This window comes from Tauraco erythrolophus, chromosome 14 (genome assembly GCF_009769465.1).
Source record: "Tauraco erythrolophus isolate bTauEry1 chromosome 14, bTauEry1.pri, whole genome shotgun sequence".
Classification (NCBI taxonomy): Eukaryota; Metazoa; Chordata; class Aves; order Musophagiformes; family Musophagidae; genus Tauraco; species Tauraco erythrolophus.
In genome coordinates this window covers 13,877,372-13,901,370 of record NC_141478.1, presented here as the reverse complement: position 1 = coordinate 13,901,370, position 23,999 = coordinate 13,877,372, and the positions used below count along the sequence as shown (strand labels likewise).

The 23,999-nt window shown below is 40.2% G+C and overlaps 1 protein-coding gene across 1 annotated transcript in view; it reads left to right on the top strand.

Moving 5' to 3' along the window:
- Nucleotides 1-23,999, top strand: part of MYO5A (myosin VA) — a 102,271-nt gene that overhangs the window by 26,705 nt on the left and 51,567 nt on the right. Inside the window, 4 exon segments of the mRNA XM_086620568.1 lie at nt 297-441; nt 16,168-16,324; nt 21,232-21,375; nt 22,606-22,687. Of these exon segments, the coding sequence (XP_086476694.1) occupies nt 297-441; nt 16,168-16,324; nt 21,232-21,375; nt 22,606-22,687 (528 nt within the window).

Sequence of the window (23,999 nt, the reverse complement as noted above, 5' to 3'; positions counted from 1 at the left end):
GCAAACTTTATTTCAGGTTGACACGCTCTGATAGATAGAGAGAAAAAGTAAAAAATTGTCCCTGATGTGTTTCCTAAGGCAGGGTAGAGGTAAACTCTTCTGATACTTTTTGTATACAAAACTGTGGTCAGAATAAATATCTGTTGAAGTCAGTAATATCAGCTCCTTATTCTTCTCTAGCTAATGTTTTTAGAAAGGTTAGAACAATAGTTGGTGTTGAAGTCATGTTTTGGGTTGTTTTATTTTGAAACAACTATTAATAATTCCTGTTTTTTTTTTTTTCATTTCCTTTCTAGGTATCGTTTTAGTGGCCATAAATCCTTATGAACAACTCCCTATCTATGGCGAAGATATCATCAATGCGTACAGTGGCCAAAACATGGGGGATATGGATCCACATATCTTTGCGGTGGCTGAAGAAGCATATAAGCAGATGGCCAGGTTTGTAGACCATGAGTCTTGAATTAATTGTTTTTCTAAAAGGAGTAAGACTTAAAATTTCTGGCCAATGGCCTTCTCTTTAATTTATAGCTCATGAAATATTTTGTAAGATCTGTCTTTTATCCAGTGTTTAGTACATTTCACAAGAGGTTGTTGCCTAAGTTAATGAAGAGCAAAGTGTAATGAATGCCACGGAGGTCATGGCCACCAACAGGTAACAGGAGTAACCTCAGATCTTGCCAGTGCTGTAAAGATTATGTTGTTTTAATTTGATTAGCAAAATGTGGAGACACTTTTTAGTCATCAATGGATTTTTAAAGAGAAAAGTGCCAGATTCTTAACTGTTTCGTGTTTATATGTGATACTGACAACAGAAAAAAAATCACTCGGCTTATGAGTGCTATTATAGGCTCCTAGTCATGTCGGTAAAGTCCCAGCTATGTAATCTGCCTGTGGCTGTTGTTGACTAGAATTAAGAGGGAGCGGAGAGACGATTGCACAGAGTGCCTGAAAACGGTGTCTCTAAGGACACTGTAACAGCTGTGCAGGAAATCCTCATTTCTTTAAACGTTGCATGAAAATGAACTTGTCATTTTCATCTCACCAAGGAGAGTGATTATTAGAAACTTATTCCTCTTCACCCCAAGAGCCTGACAATTTGAAGAGCTTTTGAAATATTTCATTTCTAGGATAAAGATCTTTTGGGCTACTCTGTGGTCTTTGGTTAACATGATTGTCCCTGGTATTCTCACTTGGTTAGCTGCAGGCTATTGATACAGTTTTCCTTGTTGACAATGCAGCCCATGATCAAATAAATCAAGTAAAACAGCGACAGATCTCTGGGTTAATTGTGATGACCCTCAAGCTGTACTACAGGAGGGGGAGGGAAGGGGAGAATGAGTTGAAAATGATAAAATGTTCATTTTTGAAATCGGCTATCTGTTCGTTTAAGAATCCATATGAGAGCTGGAATAAATAAGATGCTCCCTACCCTGTGAAGTTAGTCAGCTGCGTATGTGAATATGGTGACCCACGTAATAGATAATGTCAAAAGAAAATGGTATGGTACAGTGCAACATTTCATGACTTAGGGTAATTTCGAAATAGCCAATGTTTCAGAAGTACCCGACATCTGCACTGCTGAATGGCAGAGGTATTCACTTTACTTCCTTTCTGCTGAGAAAACAGACATATAATCTGGTATGGGAATATGAAGGCAAAACCATGAGTTATGACAATCACATCTGCATTGTGACTCTTTCCAGTCTAGATCACTGTTGTTTTAAACAGACTTGCTTCTCGAGTCCCTCTAAAAGCTCTACAAAATAAGAATTTATTAGCTTCAATTTTCATCTGAGGCACAGTACAATGACTTGCAATTATACATCAGTGATGAATGTAATCCAAATTCCCACAATTTTTGTTCTTAATATTAACCAGTGGAAGTAAGAGATTGGAGGGGGAATCTGTGTCCACTGGCTGCCTCTACGCACTGTCCGGAGCGGGCTTACCTCTTACCTGAGCTAAAATTTCAAATTGCTGGATCGCTTGTGTTCTGAGTGCTTGTTAGCCAAAGCCTGTGCAGCAGAGATTTCTGTCTGCCACCATCTGCATTCTCTGCCGTCAGAGGAAGACTCAGAGGGCTGAGATTTTGGCTAGCATTTCTGCTGTGGTTTTTCCTTTTTGTGTTAATTACCTGCTCTTCAGCTCTCGCTGCTCCCTCCAGCAATTCTGCTGTCCTGAATAACAACAAATAAGATGGGGTAGAAGTTCCTTTTTGAAACAAATCATGAGAAATTATATAAGCATGGAAATTATCTTAAATAATCCTTTTGCGTTAATGAATTAATTCCTTTGTGTGTCTACAACATGTTATAAACAGTTTGTTGTTCTTATGTGAACAACTGACTGTGCTTTCATAGGTGCAGAACGAAATCTGAGCACACAATGAAAATGAAAAAAATTGCGATACACTGAAGTAACAATTTCATTGTTTATTTAGTTTCCCAATGTTTATTTCCTTTTTTCTATATATTTTTTTTGGCTTGTTTGTTTTTAAGAACTTTCTCTGTCATTTGAACACCTGGGTTTGCTCATTGAATTTCATATTCTAATGTTGTTTCCAATTCCTTAATCAATTGTTCTGCCCTGAACTTCAGTGATACTTTTTACACTCTGAAAAAAAGTCACCTCTTACTCCTGAATGATGAAGTTAAAGAAAAAAATGTGCAGATTTACATTTCTGCAGCTGGTTATTTAAAAAAGGAAAATCAAATTGTCTGTGACTATTTCATTAACACTTTAATAATTGTACTGAATATTCATATGGTACCTATTCATATGGCATTAATCTGCATTTATGCATGTAATTGGTGAGATTATTTTTCTGTTGTTTCTAATCTTTCCTAACTCCATGTTTAAATGATCACTAAAGTAGTTAGTCATGATGCTCCTTTCCATAAGGCTTCAGTGAGCTTTTCTAAATATTTACTCCTTGGGTCATCTTGTTAATTTATAATTCAGTGATTTAGAATTTGTTCTTGCCAGCTTCATTACTTTATCTGCTGTGACTGAGAAACTTTTCCATGTGCATGATTGTAGCTAAATGATCTCTGTGGTCTTCTCTAGCCAGAGAAAAAGCCCCATGAAGGCAATCAGGAAAGCTAGTGATTGTACACTAAATATTTGCATTGCATCTTCAGGAAAAATACAGTGCTGGATTGACAGGGATGGAGCTTATGTCTGGCTTGTGCAGGAAAAGTGATATTCAGCAGTTGCTTGGGGTTAAGTGCAGTGTAAAGCAGTGCATAGAGATACCTTTGCATGTGAAATTTTCCGCACAGAGCCAGCGGTGTGGTACGCATGGGCTGTGAAGGGGTGTGTCCATTTCGGCATCCGTTATTTCCTCTTGTGACAGGAGATCTGTCACCAGATTCCAGTGGAGGGTTAGTGAAAAGGAACATGGCTCGTCTTTACCTGTAACTGGCAGTGAAATAAGTGATTACTGTTTGCTAAGTAGCTTCTTGTCTTTTCCAGCATGGGAAAATGTGCACAGCTCTTTTAAGACTAATCTCATTTGGATTGTTATTTCTTTTCCTCTATTTTTCTTTTTTTTCCTCCCTCTCTGCTCTCCTCTTCTATTCTCTGCTTCTCATCTGTATCTTTTTGCCTTTTTCTTTTTCTCTCTCCATCTCCTGCAGCTCCTCTGCACAGACTGACAGATTCATTTCCAACACTTTTCCTGTGCTATGCCTAAAATAAGCAATGAACTAGTTTTACAACTGCGTTTAAATTATGTTAGACTTAGAGTTACATACGCCTCATACTTACCAATAACTTTATTGGTTTGGTTGTATGATCCTCAGACCTCAGGTGTGAGACTTCCAGTGCAGATGTCTTCCTCTGTCCAAGCAGGAGGAGATCCACCTGTGAGTGTGTCCCAGCGGGAGGGGGCAGGATCGGTTGGATGAAGATCTGTTGAAGTGGCTCCCCTTTGCCTCAGTGGCTTTGTGCAGAGCGGTTTGGGGGCTGCTGTGGTTCTGTAGGAACAGCTGTAACGAGTTGTGCTTTTGGGAAGAGGGGAGACCTGCACTCAGAGGTCTCTCCTGTCTCACAGAGAGGCAACGTGTTGTTCATGGATAGCTTGCTTCGTTTGAGCAAACGTGTACAGGTTCAGGACAATGTTTAAGGCAGATGAGTGATTTAAAAAGAAGGAAATTGTTACTGAAGAACTTGTTTTTGTCTCAGAAATATAAACCACAATGTCACCATGTAGGTGTTTGCTTGTATTGAACCCTTTGAAATGCGAGGCATACCACTTTTTTAAGTCGGCATTTCCAAATTATTAACAAAAAAGAAGTTCGGTCTTCACAGTTACCCCTCTGTGATAACTATGAAAATTGAGGCAAAGCATCAGTTGGCAAGTATTTGATTTATTTTTTTTGAAAGCATTGCAACTTCAGTTGGAATCATAACCATCAGCAGGTGCAGCTCGTTTTCTTTATAATATTCAGTAGAAGCCTCCATTTTTAATTGTATGGTTTGCAATAAGGGGAGATGTTGATGATTATACTCTTAAAACTGTTAAGAATTGCATTAATGTATGAGACTTACTGTTGTCAGTTTCCTAACACGATTAGGGAAAGAAGTTCTAAGTCACTCTTACACAGGATCCTTTCCCCTGCCTAGTAAGGTTATATCACAGTAATTAAGATAATGCATTTTTTATCAGCACTTTGTTGGTCTGGTGTGTTCCATTCTACTTGTGTTTGGTGACAGATACAGCAGAGTTCAGTGCTTTTCAATTTAATAAATTAACTTGGAGATTTCCTTCTGATTAATTAGTGAAGTTGCCTAGCAAAGTGCAAGTTGAAAGTAACATTTGCAAACAGAATTACATACTGATGAGGTCCCTATAAAACTCAATAAATACCAGGGCGGAAGGCAACACTGTTTAAAGCGTCAGTCTCCAAAGTTTTACTTTTTGTGTCTGGACAAAATATAATGCTTTATTCAATGTTAAAGTGAGTATCTTTTTCATTAAATTACCCTTAATAAGCAGGCTGCCTCTCTGTTTTGTCAGATTTTTGGCATGTTATCTGATGGCTCTCAGCTACGAGAAGTTCTTTTTTTTTGTGTCACTTTTTGTTCAAAAGGAGCTTGGCGAGATGTTGAGTAGGTGTTTTGAAAGCTTCTTGACTGACAGTCTCCAGTTATCCCAGGCATCCCAAGACGATGTCCTCTTATAAAAATACATGTTTGATCAGCTCCTGCTTTGCTTCCAAGTGTCTGATAAATGGGTATTCTATTCTCTCCTGGCAGAAGTCAAGAGGGGGATGATTAACAACCCGTCACAGATCTGCATCTGGTTATGAAATGAAGAGCCTGCTGTGGTGGGTGCTGTACAAACACACAACGGCCTTCGTTGACTTATGGCTTCGACATATGGCTTTTTAAATGAAATACTTACCTTGAAAAGTGATGATACCTTTGAGGCTTTGTAGTTACCATTAGAATGAAAAGGGAAACCGTCCTTTCTGGTGAAAACAGATGATTTTGGAGTAGTGTCTTATACTTTGAGTCTGGTATTTTATGATGTTACAGGTACAAGAGAGGAGCTGGGGTACTCAACTTGATGTAACATCAGGGACCTACTTGTCTGAGCAGTGATTATTTTTAGGCAACAAAGGGGTTAAGTGTGGTCGAAGCTGGAAGCTAGAGTTCATGTGAGGTGTCCTGCTGGTAGCTAAGCAATGAGCTTTCCCAAACTATTGCGGAGTGACCTCTGACTAATCCCTAGATAAATCAGTTGCATAGTGCTGGCTCATCTTTGTGCTCCTCTGGAGTGCAATCTGTCATGATTTTGCAGCATGTGCTGACCTCAGTTTTCTTCGTTTGTATGTGTCGAGAGATGTTACCGTCAATTCATTATCTTTTCACCTTTTGCCAGTTCTGCAGTCAAGAGCTGTGTTTCCTGGATACAATTAAAATGGCAAATGGTGCGATTTGTTAATTAAAAAAAAAAAAGTACATGTACTGGTCTTGTGAGTATTGCAGAATGTTTTTACCGAAAGATGCTTAAGAACTTGAGGTGTTTCATAGTGGCTGAGTTTGCAGCTGGAACAGACTCAAGAGAACTCAGGTTATGAATAATAGTAACATTTCCCCTTTGTTTGGCACTTTCCGTGAGCACATCTCAAAGTCCTTTGCAGAAGAGATCAGTATCATTATTTCCATTTTATAAGGTGAAACAGGCATGGGGTGTGGGAGAGCAACTTTGATGAGTTCACCAAGGTGGCAAAAGCAGGGCATAGGGCCCCCAAATCAAAAATCCTGATCCAGTGTCTGATGACTTGGTGACAACAGCTTGACAACAAAAATATGTGAGAATAGAGTATGTAATGGATAGTGCAGCAGTTAAAACAGGTTCCCTTGGTTACATTCTCCCAAAGCTAATTTGTTTTCAATATACTAAAATCAACATGCTCTATTTTGCATGCCTTTATTTCCTGCATCATTAAGAGATCTCTGTGCCAGGTAACATATATTGCATAGTAACGTTTGCTTTCACAAAAGGCTTCATGTGTTCCAGGCACTTTACAAGCATTCACCCAAGCCTGTATATCAATCAATATACAGGTATATCAATTTCTCCTTGTGCAGAAGACAAGTAAGGCAGAGATAGTGTGCTGTGGCCATGCCTGGAGCAGCCCAGAGTTGGGCCCAGGCACTGAGCTTCCAGCCCCTGGTCCTGTGCTCGGCACATCCTCTTTTCTCCAGCAGCTAAAGAAGATGTCAGTGAGAAGTGCTGTTAGGCTTAAAAAAGCGGTTAAAACAGGAAATATATTTAGAAATGTGTTTAGAGAACATGGTTTGTTGAACTAATGCTTCATGCCTATTAAAAATGAATAATTTTACAAATAATTAATTTACTGCTCAGTCGGGAGCAATTGTTGTGATGCAAGGTGCAGCTGAACATGTCTCTGAGTTGCTAATGTGTGGCGGCTGCGAAGATGGGGATGTGTCAGGTCAGAGCATGTTGGATCCAGATAGTCAGAAGAAAGCGATGGGTACAGGATGTGCAGGTGGAACCGGCCAAGAAATGGGGCTGCTGTTCTGCGCAAGAAGTGACGCTTCCTACTGAGACATAGCACTAGGAACTCACTTCTCCCCTCGCTCCCCCATCACATCGCTGTGGAATAGTGCAAAGCACTTGAGTCTCTGATAATGGTTCTTAGTGCTTACATAGCACTTTGCACATTCCAGGTGTTTTACAAAAGTCACCTCGTTAATCCACACAACAGCCCTTTGAAGGTGGAAAAAATAATTATCTGTGTCAGGCCGCACCTTTTGGGATGTGCCAATACAAGTGAATTTGGAGGCTTTGGCACTGGGAACGCTGGGATGACGTGGCTCTGTGGGGAAAGAGGCGCTGTGCCTACTGTGTGAAGGAGCACAGCAAGGAGAAAACTTAAAAACGAGGGAAAAGTGTTTCCTGCCGTACAGGTGAAGGCAGAGCACTGGGGTAGCTGCCTGGTTGCAACGGAGGCTTCTCCAGGGGAAGGTGACCTCCCAAGGAGAGAGGCTCAGCAGCTACCTAAAGAGGATGGAAAGACGTGCTTGCCTCATGTGGGCTATAGGAAGCAGCTGGAAAGTAAGAGGACAAAATGGGGGTGCTTTCCTTATGTTATGGAAGCCAAGAGCCAAATCGAGAAATGGGGGATAACAGAACTGATTTAGGGCTGCAAAGGACTTTGTGATTAAAATAGTTTGTTGAGAAGGCTGACGAAGGGCAAGATATTGCCTCCCGCCCGCGATGTGCGAAGTGCTGGAAGGCTGCCTGGACCTGGCTGCTGCTGTTCTCCATGGGTCCTAGAGCGTTAGAAAACTGCTGAATGAATTCTTATTTATTTATTTATTGAGCAGTTAAATTACTTCTATTTGAAAAGCCGATCGCCGGTTTGTAGAGTTGCCAACGTCGATAATGGTTCCTGACAGATGCTGCACACTCTGGGCTGAATTCCGAAGGCCTTTGCGCTGAGCGAGTGCTGCTGAACGAGTACAGCCCTGTTTGCTGCCACGCAGCACCGTGCGTGGGCAAAGCGACGCTGGGTGCATTGCCCTGGCGCGTGTTCAACCTGCCAGGGCTGCTGGGCTTTACAGCTGCCTTTCGTTTTAGTGTGAGTGTGAAAAGCAATTCTGGTCTTTTAGAAGAGCAAATAACTGTAACAATGGGAGCATCACACGAGAGTGGAGTACAGTTGCCCAAAGAGTGAACCTGGGACCCACCCCGACAGGGCAGGTGCTGGGGAGAGCACAGGCTGGTGAGCTCTGCAAAAAAAATCCTTGTATCTCTCCCAAACCGTGTTTCATGCTGAAAAAGGACGACTGTTTTAGGAAAAAAATAGGGATGTATTTTGCTTTCAAGTTTACAATCACTGGTATTTTTAGGAAGCACTCCATTTCAACGTTTATTGAACTCAGACCTATTTAGTGAGCCTTCAGATGAGGTGTGCAAAACCCTGTCGTTTCATCTTATACCACAGAGTTGTCTTTCTGTGGCTTTCTTCTTTTGCCTGCGTTCATCTGCTATGCATCTTCTTCCTGATGTTGGGAGGTGCCCAGTCCCTTGAAGACAGTGCTCCCCTTAGCCTGCTGGGGCTGGCTGCCAGTGCTGGGAAGTTCCTTCCTGCATTTCTTAGTAAGTTAATCAAGCTGCTTTCTGTGAAGCTCACAAAACATTACATACTACAGAGAACTCTTAACTTTATATGGATACCTGATGAAAGACGATGGATTTCACAAGAGAAGAGTTTAAAAATCTTTTCTGTAGGTACTTACTCCAAGACTGAATAGACTGTTTGGAACAGGTGGAGTACTAGATATATTTCTCTGTTCCTGTGACATCAGTCTTCCAAGTTATTTGGAAACATGGATAGAGCAGTTGCAATGATATTTAGCACTTCCACAATGCTTTCATTTTCAGTGCATTGTATAAATTTCTTTTATTTCATCTTATTAATGAGGAAGTTATTTGGTAAAATTTTCTGTGCTCTCGTTTTGGGGGAAACTGATCTTCATTAAATAGATTTGTTTAATCATGCTCTCAGGTACAAAGACGTGTGAATGTTCTGACTGTAGATACTGCAGGTTATTTTGGTCATATGCTGTCACAGATATGCAATGGGGATGCTGAGAGATTGATTGCAAAAAATAGGATACTTAGGTCAGAGTTATGTTTGCATTGCTGGAGACGCATACTCACGTCAGCTGCATGTATGTACGTGTGTCCTTGCACAATTTGGAAATCTGCTTTATAGTGTAGAGCGTAAAACATGTCACTTAGCTTAAACTAGGTTTCTGTTGGTCTCCAATTAATCCTATGACTCTCAGAGTAGCTGCAGGAAATGGCAGTACAGCAAGATTTCAAACATACCCACATTTCAGAATGAATCCTATCTGACCTTTCAGCAGTGTCATTAGTTTTTAAGTTATTTTCTTGGGCTGATTTTCCTGCTGCCATAATTCATCTGTAGGATGGCATATCACTAAGTTACTTTTCTGTCTTTGATGGGCATGATGCACATTGATGTTAGTGGTAATTACGTGTGTACGCTGAGAACAGGATCTATTCCAAATGTTCCCTGAGTCACAGGTTCCTTCCCAGGGAATTTGTGTCAGGTTCTTTGATCATTCAAAATTCACTGTTTTAAAAATGTAAAGCAATTTCAGGCTTACATGTCTACCTTATTACCACAGAACTGCACTAGAGGAGCAGTAGTGAGATAAAGCAGACCAGACTGTCACTGCTAGGTTAAATAAAAGCTATTTATTGTGGTTTTGTTCTTGCATTGAAGCAGTAGGAGATTTCAGTGTTTGAAGATCACAGGATCAGGCCTTTAGCAGCAATTTGTGCTGTTCTCTTTTAAATAACAAACGAAAACATCATATGCCATGGGGTTGGTTAGCCATAACCTAATCCTGTTATTCCAAAAGAAAAGAAGAAACGAGTAGCAACTCGACAAAAAAAAAAGGCAATAGGTGTAATTAAACCTCTTAGCACTGGAGCAGTGAGGGGAGTAGTTGTCCTGGAGGTGATGGCCTTCAAACCACCCTGACAAGAAGCTTCGTGAAAAACATCAGCACTTTGGCAGTGTCCTCAAGGTTAACAAGCGTAGATGATTTAGGATCAAAGGCAAAGTAATTAAGTTCTTTTCATCAAATTGCCCTCTTATTTGGTCTCTTCATTTTATATTGAGGATATCTCACTCTCATCTTCTCTGCCAATCTCATCTATGTTACATAGCATTGAGACAACTAAACTTTGAAGTAGTTCATCACAGGCAAGCATTTCAAAGTCCCTATTAGAATCTTTTAAAATCAGCTGTTAGTGGTACACTTTTGGCAGGTAGAGATGCTGGTGGACTTGGATATGAGTGGATTGATACAGGTATTGAAGTTGATATCAATAATTCTGTATTCCTTTTGTTTGTTTTCCCAGGCTGATGTTTTTGTGATGTGTGTGCTTATATACATCTATTTGAGATTATTTGCTGTGGAGTCATGAGTCTGAAAGATAAGATCAAGTGATACATCCTATGCATCAGTCATAGGAAGCAAAAAACAACAAAAACAATGTTGTGCTTTGATGATTAAATTGAATAGCTGTGGGCTTCTTTAATCCCCTCTGAAATGCTTATTGTTGGATAGGTTTTTAACTGTTTTAGTGTTCCTGCTTCAGAGAGGGATTTTATATTGGTATAGAGGAAGAAGGTAAACAAAGATATCTGTAGAGATTTTTCAGTCTAAATGTCTTGATTATCCTGATCTGTTTGGACATTTTGCTATGGAAATAGCGGCTGTGATGCATTAAGCTGTTTTGGTTTTTGAGGGAACAAGCTCCAGTGGGTGTAGTGATCTCAAGGAAGGAAAATTGTTGGAAAATGGGCAACTCTCCCTTTACTGTTAGTAACTTTAATGTTTCAGTTCTTGCACTGTGTTTTCTTTTTTGCCTCAATTTTTCCATTGGTCAACTGAAATCGTTAAAAGCTGCCTTAGATAATGACAGCTATGAATGATTAGTCAGTGTTGTTGCAGCACTCTGTACACATTGAAGATGCCCGGTGATAATCTTGCTCTTGTTTGCACTGCAGCTGACAGCTGTGACCCCACAGGAGTAGCGTTTCCTCCATTCTGAGCCCTTCTGAAAGCATCTCCCTTAGATTTCTATGAAATTCAGAATTTAAAGTTAGTAGTAGTCAATGCTGTTAAAAGTACTGCGTTAAGATATATGCACATCCTCAACAAAGAGGTTTTTTCATGTCTTGAAAACAAGATTTTTTTTTTTTAAAACCACTTTCTGATTTCTTGTGCATTGTCATTTTATTCATATTCTGCAAACCCTTTTCTGCATGGAAGATGTCTCAAGTCAGTTTGTGGTACACTTTTTTTTTTTAGCCCAGTGCTGAACCTCCTTTGAGCAGAGAGTATCTTCAGTGTTGAATTTTGCAATGGTTTTTCAAGCGTAAAAAAAAACCTGCTGGAGTGTAGGTTGTAATCTTAAGCTTCTAGGAGTTAGGTAAGTCTACATCTATTCTGTTTTGGCACTCTGACCGTAAATTTCCTCATAAACATGTTACCTGTCAGCAGAATTTTGTAGGTAAAAAAGCAAAATCGTCTTTAAAATTTACCGGCCTATGCACAAACCTGTTTCTGTCCTTTACCAGAATTATGATGTGAAAAATTAGTGACATTTATTGCTCATTCCATGGCCATTACTTGTCATAAGGAGTGGAGTTATTCAGCATCTGAATATTACCTTTCAAAATGAGACATCAGTGTTACTTTAGTGATAGATAACACTATTTTAAGTTATCAGTTATTCATTCCATAGTGTGTTTTGGTTCTTTTATTTGACAAGAAATAGCTGCTACCCTTGCATGACTGTTAAAAGTATAGGCCTGAGAGAATGAATATGGAAGATTCCTGAATGAAGTCCCCTGCTACAGCAAGGAATCTCAGCCTATCATTTCACATTTCAACTTATGAGATGTTTGGACCTATCATCTTAAAATGGAAGTTTTATTTTGGTTTTGTCATTCCTTTATTCTTCTGCACTGTTCAGACATAGCAAAAGCTGGATGTGATCCTGACCGATGCCTGAACATACTACTTTATGTTTCCATGAATGATAAACTGCTCCCAGTCAATCTGTTTTTTTGTCTGCTGGGGTTAAACACTTCTTTTCAAGATAATTTGACTCAGTATCATAACACTATGATGTAGTTCTGTATCCTAGGATGCGATTGTTATCCACCTTTGGGTGAAAGAGGACTCCTCCACCTTCTTGTCTTGCAGCTTGCTTTCCCTCATTTCTCTTTGTAAAAGCATAATTAAAATGTTCTCTCCATTCAGAAGTAATCTTAATTTAAAAATCTTCTAATTGTGTGTGTTATTCAGAGAAAAAGCTCCAAGAAGATGAAGTATTGCGTAGATAATGGATTGTAGCATCAGGCTGCAAAGTGGTGTCACACATAACACTGTTGCCCTACTTACTTGTTTCATTGTCTGCAAGTTTTAATTATAGCTTTTTTTCTGACTGGTGACATGTTAAGTGCTCAAAATGTCAGGTCAAAGGTTGAGGACTAATGATTTAGCTAAAAATAACTCCAAAAGTGTTATTTATACTTGTGAAAGAACTTAGGGTGTTGTTACTTGTGTTTTCTGGAGAATTTTTTCTTTTTTGTTGTTGTTGTTTTGTTTTTAATGCAACCTGATAATGAAAATTCATTTGGCATAAGCAGAGGTTATATTTTAGATTGACCATTGCTTATACTTAACCATTAAAAATAACTCTCACCACATTTCATGCACTATCCAAGGTATTTTGATTCTGTTTTACTTGTTATTTTCTTTTCAGTGTGGCATTTTGTTTCTTTAAAGTTTAATGATGTAAAAGAGCCCTCTGCCGAGCTGTCACAGCTGCCTGGCCAGGGCTACCCCACCTTCCTTCTTGGAAGACTAAGTTAATCTTGCTGCCTGTGGTGGGACCATACGCCAAGTCTTCCCCGAGGTTGTGGCAGTGACAGCTCATCCCCTGCCACTGTTGCGTTTGGGGTGTTGTGTTACGCTGTCCTTTCTCCTTCTTCAAACGTCGAGTGTGATCTTGGCTGTTTCGATGTGTTTTCCTTTCTCTCTGCCAAAAAGCAGATAAATAATGTGCTAGAGGGTGGTCACTCCAGTGTGTTAAAGCAAAACAATGGACTAATGTGCTTCTGAAGACAAGAGTGGCTCTGAGCGTGGATGGAGCGCGGGCAGGGCGACGCGAGAGGACTCCGCTGCAGACAATGAGCGAGCCCTTTGTTCATCGCGATTGCCATAGCTGCTGCGAACACAGATCCTCATTGCAGAAGAGATGGCAGCCACGTTTTTAGCTTGCACAGAGCCAGCCGTTCCATCTCTAGGCGAATTTATGAGAAGTGCGCGTGTATATGTACTTACACAGTAATATAATAATGAATCCCTTATTCCTGAGCACATGCATCAGTGCTAAGAAGAGTAGTACGTCGTCGTATCTTATGATGTGGGGGAAGGAAACTCTAGGCTAGTTCGCAACAGTATTCTTAAGGAGAAGTTATTTCAACCTCATTTTTTCATTATGCTCTTTGAAAACATGGAGCTCTCTCCTGGGCAGTGCTCTGAAGAGACAAGTGTTTCCCACCGCTCCTGAGCTCCCAAGGAGGGACGAGGGACTGCAAAACCAGTGCACGCTTTCCACGCTCACACACGTGTCCTTCAGGGGTGTGACAATTGGAATGAGATGCTTTTGTTTCGATGTTCCTCTCATGGCAGCAGAGTTAGTTTTTTGTTGACAGTTTTGTCAGGAGTCTACAGTACTGAGGTTGCCTTACTTTGTTTTCTGAAAGCCTTCTGTACTTTGGGAACTAGGCTGAAAATAAGCCTAATCACCAGAGGATACATTTCATAGGACTTGAGCTTCACGAGTCTGCATGTATTTAATGATATTTAATACATGAAAGAGAGCTGGTGATCTACAAATGAAAAGCTCGTTATGTCATTGCCCATCTCCTGGTTTAGGCAGCTCCTGAAACCAGACCGGAAGTTTCATATTTTATGATGGTATGGTTTGGTTTTCTTTCAATGTGAAAGAGCACAGGAGGAATAAAAGAGAGCGCACTGCCAGTCCTGTGAAGAAATTGTTCTCTCTTTTTGACTTACTGCAGGAATTGTCTGTGTGAGAGGAAAATTGTTTGTTACTAGTTGTCCAATTTAAGCCTAAATGTTATGCCTTTGGTTGGACTTGTCCCCTGTCCTTCTGCTGCTCTTTTTGAACTTGAGCATCTGTATAAGTTACGCCACCTCCTGACACGCAGAGCTTCAGACTGTCCCTCATATGTGTCTGTCTGGTGCTGGTGGATGCTGGGAGGAGGGATGGGGAAGAAGCATGAGTGTTTCTTCTTCCTTTTTTTCAGCTGGAAATCTTCATCGTTAGGACAAACCTCGCTCTGAGGCGTGCGCGGCAGGTGTGACGGCCGCTGTAATGAGAGGTCTCATTGGCGGCTGTTCTCGTTTCTCTGTGGCCGTGGCTGGTGTTTCTGGCAGTTCAGACTGTGTGACCTGGGCTATACACAGCCCGGTATCAAGCTGAGTAGTTCCACTTTCCCGCAGCTTTCCCACTGAGACTGCCAGCTTGGTGTGTGTGAACTCTGCTGCAATCATTCGCACCTGCCACATCAGTTAAATGGAAGTTGAGAATGCAGAATTAGGTTGCTTTGATCTCCTTAACACTTTCCTATTAAACTTAAAAAGCACCCAGCCATTTCAAGTAATTTCCTTTCACCAAAACATGGAAAATCTCCTTCAGCCAGTGCCTTCATTCAGTTAAAGGAGTCCCACCTTGGCTCTCCTGGAGATGCGTGACGTTACTGGTGGCTCCTGTAGCCTACATCTTTGTGCATCATGAAGTAGATGCTGGAGTTGGGCTCTTATGTGGGGGCTTGGCAATGTTTTTGAAGATAGGTAACAGCTTGAGAGTAGCAACGTGATCTGTAATTTAATTTAGCTTCCTTATATCATCAGCAGCTTTCTTTTTTTTACCATCTCAGAAATAGAACCCTAGATCTCCTGGATGACCTTTAGGCTACAGAAACCACAGATTGTTTTTTCCATGCATATTTCTTCTCTTCCCCGGCATAGCGTTTACTGGTGGCCTCAGCAGGCGTTTGGAGGCTGTGCAGACTGTGTATGTGCTGCCTGAACGTGTGTGTGCCCCAAATCCCATTCACAGTTACTGTGCTGTAAGGGCAGCCTGGTCGGGGCCTCGGCCATGCTTTCTGTCTTCCAGCCCCAGCTCTGAAATTCTTGGGGGTAAAATTTTATTCCTTCGTTGTCTGCTTTACAGTATGTAGGATAGAGTTAAGCTCACCCAGCTCATAGGAGTATTTTGAAATATCGTACATTTTAACTTCCTTTGCTTTGGAAATACAAAATACTGTATAAAACATGTATGGTCTTTATTTTAAAAGATTCAGGCTATATAAATGCTGATTTATGTCCTTGTTATTTTGTAATGTGTTTATTAGTCATACAGTTGGGGTTTATAAATAGAGCTATCTTTGAGATGACAGCAAAATGTTTTAGTAGCAGATGGAGATTATTTTTTTTTAAATGAGAAGAAATGGCTTCACGACAAAGGGATTGTCTTCGCTTCAGAACTGTTATTTGTGTCCTGAACAGCCCTGCTTGAATTTTTTAGATTCAGAACAATTCTGGGAAAAGCTGGTGATTAGATCAGAAGGACGAAAGGTTTCTGTTGCTGACTCTGCTGTTGATTTCTCTATCTGTAAGATGACATTAATGATCTTTACTAATGAGCATCGATACTTCAGTGGAGCACTTTACCAGACACTCTGGATAGAAGTAGCTGCAGAGGCACGTAGTGAATAGTGGTCACAGGTACTTTACTGTAGCCAGGTTCTCTCTGCTGGCTGGCTGGACTGTGGCGGCGGCATCCGTCCTGACTGAGCATCCTGGCCACAGGCAGTCCAGTCAGCCAGGTGGGCAGCTTGGCCACTAACAGCCTTGTTTCTGCCACATGCATTCACATTACTGCTGTATTGCTAGCATTTCTGGTGGAAGGGTTGTTGCCAAGTTGGGGACACAAAAAATAAGTGTCCTTCATGTCCTTAACATGTCTTTGTGTTTCAGAGATGAGCGAAATCAGTCAATCATTGTCAGTGGGGAATCTGGAGCCGGAAAGACCGTCTCTGCTAAGTATGCCATGAGGTACTTTGCCACAGTCAGTGGCTCTGCCAGTGAAGCCAATGTCGAGGAAAAGGTCTTGGCCTCCAACCCCATCATGGAGGTAAGAGAGCTACTGCACTAACCCACACCCTCCAGCTGCAGTTACTATTCTGAGGCTAACATAAACATTCAAAAGAGAATGCTTTTTAAGGATCAAAGAATGTAGAATAAATATATTTTAAATTTTTTGTTTTAGTCCATTTACCAGGATGTGCTTTAGGCATCATTTTGTATAGTATTTATGAAAGATCGAGAGAAGACGGGAGGTAATGTTTCAGTATCGTTAATGTATTTCACATACCACAGTAATTTTTGTATGGATACTGCTTTAAATCTGTTGGGCTTTGTAACACTGATAGTTCCCAGACCACTGGCCAAATGCTAGTGGAGAAGACTGTTTTTTGTGTAAAATTCCAAAGAGGATTAAAACTTCTGCTCTTTCCCACTGAAAATGTACATCATACAGTGGGGGCAGGTAGATTATATTTTGAGGTGAAGAGAGTTGTTGGGTAAAGCAAATATTCAATTTTAAGAAACACGTTTTGGGAAGATTGACTGAGAAAGCAAAGTACACACAGTTTCTTTCAGAGGTGAAAACATGACAGAAGACATAATTTTGCTATAATTAGTTCAGACTAATATTTCAATTTTGGAAATTTGTTTAACTAACAGTAGTCAAGTCCCAAAGCCATGGGCTTGGGAGCGTAGGTGCTAGCCATAGACTGTGAGAGAACATGTACAGTTCCCTCCTGCGTCAGGATCCCTGTTCTCCAGGAAGCTCAGGAGACACTGTAATTCTGATATCGTGGCAAAGCAGAAAACATTTCTTAGGCTCATCTGAATTGTTTTTTGTGTCTTTGCCTTTGTGTAGATTCAAGTTGTAGCCTGAAGTTAAGGAACTGTGTTCAGAAAAGATTCAGAAAAGGGAAGCAGTCTTGGGGGAATTCCTTGAGAGAAATAATGCTGTCCATAGGCATGCACATGCCTGTGGGCAACCTAAGAAAATGCTTCGGACAACTGATGCCTTGGTATATGTTTAGCATCTCTGTGCAACAGTGTGAAGTATTAGTGGATAGACATGAGTAAATGGAGTGCACACAGTGAAATGCAAAATGCTGCCATTGTTTTCTTTCTCAAGTATTTTAAAAATGAACTGTTTTATTTCTTCTTTCTTCCTGGCGTGAGGAGTTCATGATGCTCACGCTATAGCTGCTGCATCACAGTTGTATGTGTTCTGTCACAAGGTAATTGTGCCTGGTTTGTGGTGCTGTGTGGTGTTCTGAAACTGTTTCGTGGGATAAAACAAGCTGTGCCATGATGAGCAATGGGCTCTGCTGTTGTGGGATCCAAATGTTCAGCTGTGGGAGGAAGCCAGAGGAGCCGAGCCTTGTCTGCAGCTGCACCTACCCCAGTGGGAGCAGCCTGGGCCGCGGGGAGCAATGGCAATGGTGCAGAGTGCTCCTTTCACGGCTCCAACGTTTGCAGTAAGCGTTGTACCATCCTTGGCCACATTGATACTCAGTGTGTGGCTAACAAGATGTCCTGGTCTCAGCTGAGACAGAGTTAGTTTTTCTTTTTAGCAGCTAGAATAGCTCTGTGTTTTGGATTTAGTTTGGGATTTGTTATGAGAAGAATGTTGATAGCGCTCCGATGTTTACAGTTGGTACTGAGACATAGAGGACCTTTCAGCTTCCAGTTTTTGCCAGTGTGCAGGAGCACAACAGGCTGGGGGGGAGCACGGCTGGGACAAAGGGTCCACAATTGCCGTTATGATTAGAACTTAGATTTAGGATTGAGAGTGAGACTGACCAATGGAGTATTCGATATCATGCAATGTCATGTGCAGTATATAGATGAGGGTTGACCGGGAAGTTGGAATTGCCCTGTCTTCTGGGAGGCTCTCTTGGACTCTTCTTGGACTCTTGGAGTTCTGTCTCTCTCTCGCTGTCTTTTCGGGCTTCTCTCTCATCCGGAATTGCAGTGTCAGGACCTACCTCTTTCAAGATCGTTTGCCGGGTCAGGACAGGCCTTGGTCATCAAGCGGTGAACGATTATACTGTGCATCACTTGTTTTTTTTATATTATTATCTTTACATATATATAAAAAGATATTATTATTTTATTGTTATTACCTTTACTTTTATATTATTATTAAATTGTTCTTATCTCAACCCATGAGTCTCCTTCCCTTTTCCCCTTTAATTCTCTTCCCCATTCCCAGGGGGTAGGGGAGGGTGAGCGAGCGGCTCCGAAGTGTTTGGATGCCGGGCAGGTTAAACTGCAGCACAGGACCGGGGGTGCCGAAAGCCCCTTCTGCGCTGCCCCGCGTGCCGCAGAGGTGGTGCCCGGGGCCAGGCGGGCGGCCGTGCCCTCACCGCCTGTCTGCTGACAGCTACGGGAAGAGACTGCAGGACAGGTCTGCACTTTGCTCTTCGTTTGAGGGCTGAAACGCAGACTGTCTACAGATTTCCCCGGGCCACCTCTTCTGTTTGTTCTCAAAGCCTAAACCAAACTTCCTTCTCACTCCTTGGACCCCACCTCCCAATCAGTGGCCGTCAGCTCACCACTAATTGCCTGATTTAATTTGCAAGGCCAGGAAATTTAAATTGCGGACTAGAATTGAATTTTCCATCCATACCTTTTTTATCCACTAAAAAAACAATGGTGACACTTTATTTTTATTTTCTAGGGATAGCAACAATTGCATGAACCTGGATATACTTAAAATTTCTGTTACTTTAAATATTGCTATAATTAGATGAAATTTATCCTTTTAACTTCAAACACTTGAACTATAAATAAACTTTAGAGTGAGTGTTGTGAAATCTAGTGTTGAGACAGACTTTAGCATAGCAAAATTAATGTTTCGTACTGTTCAGCTGCTAAATCAGCAGAAAGACAAATTAACCCATGTAGATTAGGAGGAAAATGAGAAATTCATTTTAGAAACAGGAAACTCCTCATTTGTGAAGTTGATTATAAAGTCTTAGGAGCAGAAGATTTTTATAAAATTAAGGTTTAATGATTTAATTAAAAATATTTTTTTAATTTCTGTTTGGACAATCTAAACGTCAGGATTTTATGTGCTACCATGATTAGTATCAGAATTTTGTATCATCTTTGCCTACTAAATACTCTGTAATATCAAGTGACCACTATACATTTCTAGTAACTATTTGAGTAATTAGTTTTGTAGTCAATAACTATATACTGTTTTCCTATTGCAAATATGGAAAATTGTCAAGTCTTAAAACACATCTTTATATGTAATTTCCTACCTCTCATTCCTCGTTACCTTGTATAGCTATGCAAATTGTAGAGCTTAGTATGTACTCTGTCAGCAATCTTATAGCACCAATGACTTTCTTAACTGATTTTTATAAGTAATACCTTTCAAAGTAATAATTGGTTTCTGAAAATATTGCAATATTATATTACTACCAACAACACAAAACTTATCACAGTAGCAATAATTTTAACACACAAGAAATGCAGTTTGAGTACGTTCAGTTTGAATGAGTTCGGTGTTTGTTTGAGCTGCAGAGATGCAGTTTGTTCTTACATCATTTATAACAACTGTTCATCTGATGTCCACCTTGACACCTCAGTCAGCCGTGCTGCTGCTCCTGCTGTCAGGGGGTTTCTGAAAGTCTCATCCCCACTCCTGAGCTGTATCCTGCCAGCCCTTACCGATCGACTGGCCGCCTAGTTACGGCTTTACAATACCGATACTCAGCATGGCTGTTTGGTCTCGTTTGTTTTTCCCAAGCTTTATTTCAGTACAGAGTTCCTATGGATGGTTATGTGAGCTCGGAAACTAGGACATAGATACAACTCTGCATTCTTTAGTTATGGTGCACTTCAGAGTTAGGTACTTGATAACATACACGCAGTGGCATATGATAAAAGGTAGTGTGCTGTATCCACATTACTCTGAATGCCATTCCTTCTGATACAAAGACATCGTCAGGACTTTTTTGGAACGTAAATTGGAAGGTGAATAACTAAAACATGGTCTAATTGAGAAGAAAAAATGTTTTCCTTTTGAAGTTCAGCATGTTGTGATTTGCATGCCTCAAAGTTCTGATATTCCAGCTGGTACCTGTCGCGAGGTGAATCTTAACGCTGGTGATGTAAGGCAGAGGTGCACCATGTCCGTTTAGGAACCACAGTCATCATTTGCTCTGGGCATCCCAGGACCACGTACTATAGAGGAAATCATACACAATAAACAATATTTGATGTAAACTGTATTGAATTAATCAAAGAAAGTTAGGCACATAGGGCAGCACTGGAGACTGTCTCTGAGTCAGTAACCAGAACGCCATGGAAGGGATTCAGTTTCAGGCAAATGATGTGAAATGGTATGTGTTAATTTTTAGATTATATTTAGGCACACAGTAAATATTTTATAATAATGTTTGCAGAAGTAATTTGGAAATGTGATTGATTATAGAGTAATAATAATAATAAACTGTTAGCCAGACAGAACTTAGGGGCTATTTTATATAAAGACTATGGGCTTATGTTAGGTAGACTTACAGAGGTTGCGAGTACTATACATGTATCTGTACAAATACATATATGAATATATACAGTGTGAAATATTTGTTACAGTTTCATGAAGTCCATAGAAGAAATCTGGGTGCATGCGAGCATTCTGTTAGATTCTTTAGTTCATTTTAAAAGGCTTCAGAGAGCAATAAGGGATTTTTAGCTGGAAAATTGGACTACGTGGAAGTGAAATCATTACTGGGAAGATCAGCTCCATATCTTGCATCAATGGAATAACGGTATTTTGATGTAACTTGCTGACCAGACAGAGATCTTTCTTTATTATAAATTCTTGATTATTTTGAAACCAGGACAAAATTAATGTTGTTAAGTGTTTATGAGCCATGTAGATGATTAAATAGATTTGGTAATTTCTAAAAGTTGTTTAACCTCTACAATATTCCCTTTTTTCAGTCTATTGGAAATGCCAAAACTACAAGGAATGACAACAGCAGTCGCTTTGGGAAATACATTGAAATTGGTTTTGATAAGAGGTACCGAATCATTGGTGCTAACATGAGAACTTACCTCTTGGAAAAATCAAGAGTGGTGTTTCAGGTAACATTGATGGAGTCTTCTTATTGTATATTTGTGTGACTATGAAAAAAAAAAAAAGCTATTGCTTGCTGATGTTAGGTATCTCTCCCAAGAGATGACTGTAATGATGGTTTTGTAATATAACACCTGTGGGGAGGAGAAAGAGAAGGAAAACCAAGTCAGCCCTTCATTATATGAATTATTCATAGTTGCAAAATGTGTATTAAAAACACTGTGTATTCAAACATGAAATACCTTCAGTGCGCTGCTAGATAATGAGTTTGTGCTTACCATAGTATTACAGGATAGAGCTTCAAAACCTAGCAGAAAAACCACGCGTGCTCAAGAAGAGCTCTGTTGTGGTTTGCAAAGCTGCCATCTTAGCTCACTTCCAATCTCTTGTTAAAACCCACGGCTATCACAATAACTATGAATGAGTCTTAATTGCCATTATTTAGGCAAATGAGAATATGTAATTTCATCCTTCTTGAATTCTCTTCATTTTGGTATTTCATACTTGAACCCATCCACAGCCTTTTTGCCTCCCACACTTCCTCTCCATCTTTACCTACCTTATAGTCTAGAGCGCGGTAAAAACAGACTTATCCTTGACTGGCTGCCTAAAGGTATAAAACAAATAATTACAGTTTGCATTGTGTAGGAGTGTTACATAAAGTACTGGTTTATATTTTACAAATCAGAGATTCTTCTTGCACATGATTTAACTGAGAGTACTTTTCTGGGTTTTTTGTTGTTTTGAAGTTATGAAATTTAGAGGATGTAAATTCAGAATTGTGGTGTTGGTCATAACCTTCTAAGCTGTGTCTGTTGTTCATTTTAAAATTCCAGCTTTGCCTTGGCAAGAAAGATACTCCCTTCACCAGCTTACTATAAATGCTGAGGCAAATGGTATTAGTTATTTTTGGAAAATGAAAAGCTTTTAAGTATGATCATTTCACCCACCCATAGAATCCTGATCTATATTTAATAGTAATCCACAGTTCTGAAAAGTGAAATCATACTTTTTTTTTTTGCAATGAAGATGTCTGTGTGCTTCTTGCTGTTGAAAATAGATCAAATTAATCAAGAAGGAAATGATACATGCTGATTTATCTTTCCTTTTTCCATGCAGCATCTGTGTTCTTAATGTAATGCTAGCGAAATCATTAAGCATAGTAGTTCATTTCTACTCATAGATGTTTCTGGTACTTGTTAAGTTGTGAAGAATAATCAATTCCTTTCTGTTTAAAGGCAGAAGAGGAGAGAAATTACCACATCTTTTACCAACTATGTGCCTCTGCAGCATTACCTGAGTTTAAAACTCTACGATTAGGTATGAAATTCACGTTCATTCTGTTGTGCAACTGTAGGTACAATGCAGCATCTCTGAGCTTTTTGAGCCATGGAACCACAAGAATTGCTGGCTTCTAAATTCTAAATTTTTAAACCTTCAAATACTGAAATATATTAAAAATAACTAAAATCGCAGATCTCAGACTCGAGTTTTTTAAATAAAATGAAAGTAACAGATTGGTTTATTCAGCACACTCTAATACACTGCAGCTGTAATACCAGGACTTAACTATGTCCTGGATTCAAGAGTAGCTTTCCAGTGGTGAGGGTGAAATTCTCTTCTCTTGGTCCTTTAAAACCATTTTTCCATGGCTCCAGCTACTATAGAATTTTACCATTTCTGGTATAAACACCTGAAAAGCTTATTTTGCATCTGCATGCTTTCACTTGGGCTGTTACCAGCAATTGCTTTATTGTCCCTGCTAATTTGGTGATCACAAAACTGATAAGTGAAATTTTTCATTTTTCAAATTAAAATTTTGATAAAGTAAGGGTTTCTCATTTAACAGGAACTGGTACTTTGTAAAAGAAGGCCATTATGATGACCTTGGGACAGGCAATCGCCTCATCGTTTCTAAAATTCTATATAAATTTCAGTGCTGCTCGTATATTTTTAAAAGTTGGCTTCATAGTGGGGAAAACTGCACAGCCTGTCAGTGATGATTTCTGAAATACCATTCTGTTTTTAAAGTGTTTCTCTGCTCTTCTGCACCATCCTGGCACATTTAGGATTCGCTTCTGCTGACACAGGAAGGAGAGGAACTGATGTGATTATAACTAAAGAAGCCCCTTAGCAAACTCCTCTTTCAGCATTCTTGGAACTTTAGCAGATGGGAAGAAAAGGAGTGTGTTACTGCAGCTGGAAGCGTGGCCACTGAAATGGCAGAAATTTACACGGTACCCTGGAGAGCTACTGCTCTCCTGAAGGCCAGGGCAGTCCCCAGAGTGGTATGAAGCTGTCAGTTCTCCAGCTATGACGTCTCAGCCAGAACAGATCACAGATACTCATCAGATTAAACCAGATCATAAATTAGAAATGAGAAGAAAACAGGCAAAATAGGATTTTTTGAACATCCTGATGCAGTAATAGCATAATAATACCTGCCACATAATCCCAAAGTGCTGCTGCTGTCAACTCTGCACCTACCCCTTGGGTGGTTGGCTCAGACTTGGAGAATAGTTGCTTCCAAAGTGATTATTGCACAGGTGTGGAAGTCTGAACCAAGGTTAGGTAGAGAATATGCTTGAGGGCTTATTGCAGGAGCCAGGTAGCTTAAGAATACTCATTTGCA